The sequence below is a fragment of the Rhipicephalus sanguineus genome, chromosome 3 (genome assembly GCF_013339695.2).
Source record: "Rhipicephalus sanguineus isolate Rsan-2018 chromosome 3, BIME_Rsan_1.4, whole genome shotgun sequence".
NCBI lineage: Eukaryota > Metazoa > Arthropoda > Arachnida > Ixodida > Ixodidae > Rhipicephalus > Rhipicephalus sanguineus.
In genome coordinates, this window is record NC_051178.1 from 173,873,429 (window position 1) to 173,882,512 (window position 9,084).

Sequence of the window (9,084 nt, forward strand, 5' to 3'; positions counted from 1 at the left end):
GGACGTGTAACATGGGGTAGCCGCTTCACTGTGGGCCGTCAGCGACGGGCCCGCTACTGACAGCTGCGTATTTGCGGCTGCTCCGACCAGGATATATGCTTTTATTAATGAGATGACATTTTTAAAAAGCAAGCGAGAAATTCGAATTGGAACCCTAGCACGTGAGCTCGAAAGGGCAGTGCCTTTTAGGGGGTATTTACCGCAGAGTGATTAAACTCGGACGTGCTGGTATAAGCAATTACGAAAAAGCTCTTCCGAATAAAGATTCATGGATAAAGTATATCTGAGGAAAGTGTGAACGCGTTTCCACCGTTCGCGTGCTCTTCCATAAACGCGAAGCAAGGAAAATTCGATATTGTTCCATATATATACTGCTAGCGATCCCAGATTTCATTCCGCGATATCCGGAAACAGGAGTGACAGACATTTTAGCAGCACACATGTAGTTATTATTGAACATCGCTTTCCTTACGTGCCGTGCGACGCTTGAAACGAGCTATCAGCAGCGTTTCTAGAACAGACGACGTCCGCCGATGAATCGCCGTCGCACTTTCTCGCTACCGAGAGGCCTAGACGTCACGAGCCTCTGCGGAGAGCGCGTTTTGCTGTCGAGCCGACTTGCAGAACAGAAGCTGCGTCAGCACCGTGCATGGCATCGTGGCTTATTCGGGACGCACGCGCGAGCGCTATTTATTCAGCGGAATAATTCTTGGTCCATGGTTGCGACTTTGGCAGCCCCAAGATCAAGCTGCACATGTTTTGACGCGCGGGCCGTGCGATTGCCGGTGATAGACGCCCCCAAACCCGAGGCTTTGGCGCAGTTTGGCGCAATTTTCGTCGATATTATCAGGATGGCGCAGTAAATACAATTTGGCGCACTTTGGCGCAGTTGGCGCAGGAGTGGAATCACTGCATTACATCGATTCCCACAATGCGTGGGATCTGCCGGCTTTTTTAAATAGATCTACGTCGCAAGAATAGCAGCTCTATACAACCACTGCTGCCGCAGCGGTTCCAGGAGGCGGGTGATTTATGTTACGCAGGGCTCAGTTTTGGGGCCGCTGCTCATTCTTTTGCATATTAATGATATTGTAGCGGGGTTGCAGCTATGACTATGGTGAGGTGTGCGAAGAAGAGGCAGACGACGTGTCGGTGTTCTAAAAGTAACAACCGCCATCTTGACTGCTGGACTGTCCTACACTGTAAATAAGTTATAAATATATTCGCAACAATATAGTCAACATTACTTGCACTCATTAAATGATCATGTATGCAGATGACAAAAAAAAATTTTTTTCTGGGGTGTGCTATAAATTCTGAAGCGAGCGACGCAAATACGTGGCTGGCTGGACTGTCCAAATGGCTCACAGCAAAAAAAATTGGGGGGCACTTAAGCTTCGTCTTTAAGAGTTGAACGCGATAGCGATATCCTGCCCCTAGTGCGCAGTTCGAACACTACGAGTCTTCAAGAGAATGCGCGCACTAAGGTGTGCGCCTTATGTAATGGGTAGCGTGCTTTAAACCAGGAGCAACTATGCGCGAGAAACTTTTTCGAAGTTGCGATGCACCCACTACGTGATCTTAAGGGAATACGCGCAGTAATGTGTGTCTTTTGTAATGGGTGGCTGTCTTTAAACCACCAAGTCGTTGTGATATTGGCATGGTGTGACGCCCGATGGCAATGTACACTTGTACCACGCAATATTACTGCAATATTACATCTCATACTGTGACACCCGTATACAGGACGCGTATTTTTGGGAAGCATGAAAGTTACTTTCAGAGCAGCTCCAAGCAGAGGCGTGGCTGTGTGGTAGAACACCTGCTTGCCACGCAGACGGCCTGGGTTCGATTCTCACTCAAACCCAACATTTTTATTATTTACTTTATTTGCAGCTTTTTCGATTTTTCGGTGACGGACAAGATGATGATTTTTCGCTCACAACCAACGGCGCCCACACCGACGCCGATGGCGGAATTTCTACGATACGAGCTCTTTCACGCTATCGCGTTAATAAAATAGAGCTCAATGTACACAAGACCGAGCTCATATTATTCAAGCTGAAAAACAAGATTATAGACAATGAACCCATTATTACTTTTCGCAATAGTGCTCTATCGCGCGTGGACTCCATACGATTTTTAGGTGTAATTTTTAACGAAAGGCTAACTTGGACAGGTCACGTTAATCATGTGTACTCTAAAGTCTCCAGTTCGGTTGGTAAAATCTACAAAATGAGAAATTTATTGTCATTATGGTTTAAGAAACAAATGTACTACGCTCTTGTGCAATCATACCTGCATTACTGCCTATTGGTCTGGGGAAGCACTACGCAATTTAACTTGCAATCACTATTTGTTTTACAAAAAAAAAAGCCATTCGTGCCATCAGTAATATGAATTATCGAGACAGTACAAACGAACACTGGAGCAAACTGGGTACACTAGACATACACAACTTGAAAACTTGCGGGTGGCTCTTGAGACACATCACTTACTTAAGAACGACACCACCTTTTCACTCTACACGACCCTCAAAAACATCCGCCATATACATTTCGCCATGTTAGCTACAGGAATAACAGGATCAGGACAAACTATGGTTCACAAACGTTGCACTACCAGATTACAACACTCTTGAACAACAACGAAGGTATACAAGAAGTAATAAAAAATCACAAATCAGGAAAAATATTAAAGCGCCAAATAAGTCAACTACTTTTTTCATAGTTTTTTTTTCAGTGCATATTGCCTGCTATTTGTGTTCAATGATTTCCGTCCTCAACAATGATACGTTTGATTACATATTTACCTGTAAAATGTTATTTTATCTTTCTATGTATCCAAAATTGTACGTGAACTATTACTTCTTCTATGTAAGTTTTCAGTCGCTTCCGTTGTTGTTGTCAGTGCTTGTGTGCAAACTGTTGTTGTTTAAGGTGGGAAGACCTCGTCAGGCGTCAATGCCTTTAGTCCTCTCTTTCCGAAGTGTAACATTTTGCACTTGAATAAAAACAATTCAATGAAATATATCTACCAGGACGTAAAATCGCAAACTGACGTTGATATTTAGGGCAGGCCCGCGTCCTTCCACAGGTCCATTACGTCACTGCTGGTGGTCTTGAGTGCGATCCACTCTTTCATCTTGACAACCTGCTCCGGCGAGAAGTGATTCTTCCAGTCGCCTACGATGCCTCTCCTCACTAATTCTCCTTTAACTGGCTTCTTCAGCAGGTTCCCCATGGCTTCCACCAACGACTTCATTCCAGCAGGCAGAGCTTCCAAGGAAACGCTAATCAAATTCTTTCCCCAGTCTCCCAGGTCCCCGTTGATCTTCTTCATGGAGTCGACGCTTATCGAAGAGAGTACTTTCTCGACTACGTCCGGATTCTGTCTCAGCTTGTCGCCGTATTCCTTGCCCAGAAAGTCGGCGATCTTGAGGACCCAGCCGCGAGTGTCCTTCTTGAGGCCTTCGTAGGTGACGAAAAGCACGTTGCTGTCCCCGCGATGCTCGTACCAGGACAACAGGTGGTCGAAGTAGTCGCCGAAGTCGACTTTGCCTTCGACGAACATGTCGAAGAACTGGTCGAAGGTGCCGTCCTCGAATGAGTACAGCGGAATGTTCCTCGTGTGGTAGTAGAAGGACACGCAGCAGTCGTACGGGTTGCGGGTGATGTAGATGTACTTGGCCTTCTCGGAGTAAGGCTGCATTTTGAAGGGCAGGTGCGTCTTGATGGCTCCCGGTCGAGACATAGAAAGCGCGCCCTCGGCTCCCAGAAGCTCCAAGAATGGAGTCATGGTCATGAACTCCGCGAAGCTGGCTGGGGCCACGCTGTCTCGGTATATGGCGTACACGATGTGCTGCATCCAAGTCGTTCCGCACTTTGGGTAGCTGACGACAAAGACGTCCCCGTCAAGCGGTTTGTAGGACAGCGCGGAGCGCATATTCCGATCCGTGAACATATTGCGGAGGTACAGACCTTCGAAATCTCTATAGATGTTCATGTGGGCAGGTCCTGTCTTGGATGCCTGCAGCACAATAAAGTAAATATACATAAAATAAGGAAGTACCGCGATATTCGTTGTTCAGGGTACTAGGAGCATAAAAGTAGTGAAGTATGGATTGCACAAAAGGCGCTTATCAATGCCCTTTGCCTCTGCACGCGCGCAAGAAAATAGAGATTAAAAAAAAAAGACAACATGAAGTGAAGCTGACTTACCTGAAGTGTCGTGCACGGCACTTGACAGAGCGAGAGATAGCAATCTTTAATGATATTCCCGGAGGTGTTACAGAAGCACTAGTCTAACTACGAGGCCATTGAAATGAAGCTTAAATATAGGAATAGATTATATTGAAACTACTTGAAATCAGTTTTACCTTACATTGGCGTCATAACACCCGTGGTATGTGCGCTAAAACACCTTTTGCTGTGTACGATGCCGAAGTTGCGGATGCCTTGGTGATTCTTTAAGTTCATATGTCGTTAGGTTAGACAGGGCATTGCCCTCAAGACTGTAGTGAAGCTACTTATTACTTGAGAGACGACAAATTTACGAGAAGGGGTCAGATTACGATTATACATCATAAATGGACACATTTGTCTCCCTGGCTCCTGTAAGGAGGGTTGCCGTTGGTGGATACTTCGCGCCAAGTTGGCTACTTTACCACCCCGTCTGGTGACGAACGTTTTTGATTGGCTCCATGGCTACTTTTGATCTCCTGCTTTGGCGCGATAAGTAGCCATATTTTTTTTAATTGAGCACAAAATACACTGTTTCCGAGCTTTTCTGTCCTGTCAGCCGATGGGCGCGCTCGTGATCCTCCCACCGACAAGCTGGTGCACGTCGGGGCACCCCATCGTAACGCGCGGCGCGCCTGCAAATACGGAGTAGTAAATTGAGTCGTTATTGGCAAATGCGTGACTGGCACGCTGCGCACGCTGCCCGCCATCTATACTGACGTTACGTGCAAGTTTACTAATTCTGATGAGATGTCACTACCTGAAGCTGGAGTGGCTATGTTAACTCCGCTAGTCAAATTAGGTCTGCGGATTCAAAGATAACTGCTTTTCCGTTTAATGTTGTTACTGACTTATTAGGTGGAATGTTACAAAGTTACTCTTTATCTCGCAAGAACTCTTATTCTACGTAAACTATGTGCAGGTGCACTGAATTTAGTACGATTTTCATTTATTTGCAACTTACCTGTGGCTTGAAGACCAAATAAAAGGGAAAAAAATGTGGTTCCTTCCTTATTCAATGTTTTATAATTTTGGTTCAATAAAAAAATATCTATTCATAATGCAGCTTTTGTTCTATATGGCTACAGATTTGGCGATAAAATCAAATGACATGGCTACTTTAGCTACTTTAGCTTCAGATCTGGCTCTTTTTCAAATCCACCTAGTGGCAACACTGCCTTACGTAAGTTTAGCGCCTAAACCAAATTGCTCGTAAATACGGGGGAGAAAAAACCTGGGTTTAATAGGCAACCAAGGTCTTCGCTCTTTCAAGTGCGCGTCACTATGTGTCGTCAGCCGAGGGCGGAAGCACAACCGCGACAAGTGCTGTGTTGCAATGTGAAGACCACCTTGCTGTATCAGTAATTTAATTGCCGCAATATTATTCAGACCTTGCGTGCACCCCCATGAAGAACATATTTAAACATTTTGAATGTTAAACTAGGGATTATGCAAGCTATAAAGTGGTGTAAGCTGAAGCTAGATGCAAGCGACATATGTCAGGCGTGTGCAACTATTCGAAAATTTCGAATATGGAATCGAATATTGCCCTGTTCCAATAGACTAGCCAAAGTAGGGAGGCTCCCATCTTCATGCTCTACAATGTGCAGGTAAGTGTGCCTTACTTTTATTTTTTGAAACAATACACGCTCCCGTGCTCTCTCGTTAACACAGGACCCAATTTGGTGCACATTAGTGATGCAGAACTATCGATAGCTGAGTCACTATCGAACTATCTATGGTAAAAAATACTATCGATAGCGCTATCGATAGCAAAATATTCGATGGTACTATCGATAGTATAAAATGAACAGCACGAACTCATTGCAGAATAAACTTGGTTCCCCACGCGCGTGGTACGTAGTGGAGCCGGAGGAGCAGGCTGAAGGGTGTTGTGCCAGAGCATCTGACCGAACGGGGAAGCAGGGATTAACCCCTGCATGCTTTGTCTGCAATCACGGGAAAACGGCGTCTTCGCCCAGCCGGCCCCGTCAACTGACGCCAGTCGTTCTTCCAAGCTACCCAGCTATGGAAAGGCTGCTCAACAACCTAAAGGAGCGTCAACACCTGCTACCTAAAGGAGCGCCAACATCCTAAAGGAGCGTCAACACCGGCTACCTAAAGGAGCGTCAACACCTGCTACCTAAAGGAACGTCAACAACCTAAAGGAGCGTCAACAGCTGCGGCCTATAGGAGGGTCACATCACAATGGACTGGGACCTTATTTAACACCGGCCTGGTCCGTTGTTGAAAGAGACGCCCCAGCCGACTTGGTCGAGCTGGCAGGCTCTGTACTGCTATAACCTGCTATAACCTGCTATACCTGCTATAAACGTTGTTACTGTTTTGTAAACGTTTTGCCTCCTTGCTCTGCTCCTCAGCGATAAGTCCGATCTTCGGCTACATCGGCTCGCCAGCCTCCCGGCTTTCAACGTCACGCAACCCCCTTTCGTAACAAGGGCAAGAAAGTTCGCATGGTTGTGTTCTTCACCAGAATGGTTTGCTGACACATGATCATAAAGTCAAACTGTTCTGCTGTAGCGGATAAGAAGGCGTTGCATGGTGGTTGAACTGCGCAGCTTCAAATTTATATTGCATCTTATGATTTCAAAATAAAAAAATATCTGAACTAGGTTGGTTAATTGTAAGGTGTAACTGGTTGCTTTTGGATGTGGCTTTATTGATGGACATATTCCGCCATTTTCACTGCTGAAATAATTTATTTCTTTCGCCAAAAACTGCTCATAAATTAAACGAAGCTGATAGTAGGCTATCGCAAATATTTTGGCAATTTGGCCGGCCAGAAACAGAGTCATTATTCACACCCACGGTGTAAGAATATACTCAGGTGATGACACTCTTCCCCCAATGCATGGGAAACCGCAATCCACGCGCGTCCAGATAATGTTCGGGTTCTTATCAAATGACTTGCAGAGGGCGCTACGAAAAGCGGGGCAGTCGTCGCCATAGCAACGCGCATGCTGCTGATAACGTGCATTTTTCTGTGCCATTTTTGCTGGATAATGTGCATCCGCCAAGAGGCGTCGAGGGGCGAAAAGGAGAGGGCACGGCGAGCACGGCGGCGATGACGTAGCACCACCGTGATTCGGCTGCTCGCGGGCGCTCTCCGTCGATGGCTTGAGACGCACCGCTCAACGGACCGACGACCGAACATTTTCTGGCCGCTTAAGCGAGCGCAGTGTCAACACCTGAATATTCTTACACCGTGTTCACACCACTATCGATACTAGTGTCACGTGGTTGTGATGGTGCAAAATGCTGCAGCAAGAATGGGAAATACGGAGCTTTTTATTTGGGCGAACTTGGGCTCAAAAATCAAAACTCAGAATTCAAGCGAAACGCGCTGCGAACTGATAGCGGCGGGAACAGTCGTCGGCCGTCGAGTAATCTGATCATCGGTGGAACGCTTGATCCTTCGAGTCATCGAACCTTCCAGCGCTATCGCTCGCGTAAGCTCTCGAATAAACTTGACTACTCGCGTCCGGCGCGTAATCTTAACAGAATGATCGCAAACAATCGTGAAGCTTCTCCAACATTACGGCGCGGTCTGCGTCAAACGTTGCTGCAGTCTTTGCCCGAATACGTCAAAACAAAGCAATAAACACGCGTGGCCGTAATATCGCTACGAACCATGGTACTACCTATTGCACTATCGATAGTTCGTCGATAGTAGTACTATCGATAGTTTGTCTGCACTATCGATAGTTTCAAAAAAAACTATCGATGTTATCGATAGTCAATTTACCGATAGTTCTGCATCACTACTCCTCTCACTACATGACATTCCTATAGTATTTTTAGAGGCGAAGCTCCTTAAGGCGGCACCCGTTCGTCCCTCGTAGTCGTCGTGGTCGTAGTAGTGAGTAACAAGTCTTACGCTTTGACCTCCAAGGTGGTGCCGGTGGGAGATTTCTCCTGTGCGTTGTTGAACAATAAAAAATTTGCAGCGTGCGCGTTAACTAAAAGCCGAATTCTTCTGTCTCTCATTCCCCATTAGCAGCCATTGGCATGTTCCAGTAGGAAGCGTTAGTAGAAGTAGAAGTGTAAGTGTTAGCTAAAAGCCGACTTCTTCTGTCTCTCATTGCCATTAGCAGCCATTGTTTACCTCCAAGGTAGTGCCTGGTGAGATTTCTCCTGTGCGTGATTAAACAATAAAAATTGTGTTCAAAACGCCGTTGATTGATGAAATAAACCAATGAAAGACGCCAGATGTTTTGTAAAAGCAGAACGAAAGAACGCCAGATGTTTTTCTTAAAGTGTAGTAGTAGTAGTTATATGTAGCCACCTCGCCCGATCGTCAACGGGCGAGGTGGACCGGCAACGGCGCGAGGACCCTGCCGTACGAGAGTTAAATCACACTAAAAGACATACTTTGCGGGCGATACACTCTAGTGAGCTTTCAACTTTTCGTCTTAATGTACATGATAAAAAAATTATTTCTACGAAAAACGCAAGGCACACCTTGAGCAATATGTTTGGTTTTGGGACGCTAAATGGAACCATGAGGCGATGCGAAGCGGAGCACTTGCACGATCGCGTTCCGTTGGCTTTCGTTGGGCATGCTACCGACCTCGCGTCGTGGAACGCGCGTCCTGTCTTCCCTCTAGCCTTGCCTTTAATTCGCACAGGGCGAGCGGGGAATGCGGTCGCTCTTGGCGCTCTGTCGCTCGGGAGCGGACTTCTTCCTTGCATTTCACCGATCACAAGTGATAATGAAGGGACCACGTAAACCAACAGTACAATAAAAGTTTGATGTTTAATATATACACGATGTTTCACACTCTTTATATTATGTACTGGGCGCATTTCACGGAAGAGTTTC

The 9,084-nt window shown here is 46.2% G+C and overlaps 1 protein-coding gene across 1 annotated transcript; it reads right to left on the minus strand.

The window, feature by feature from the left end:
* Nucleotides 1–3,054: 3,054 nt before the first annotated feature.
* On the minus strand, nucleotides 3,055–4,005 carry LOC119387691 (sulfotransferase ssu-1). Its single transcript, XM_037655164.2, has one exon. It carries the CDS (start codon nucleotides 4,003–4,005, stop codon nucleotides 3,070–3,072), a length of 936 nt encoding a protein of 311 aa, XP_037511092.1. The 3' UTR covers nucleotides 3,055–3,069.
* Between the last annotated feature and the right edge of the window lie 5,079 nt (nucleotides 4,006–9,084).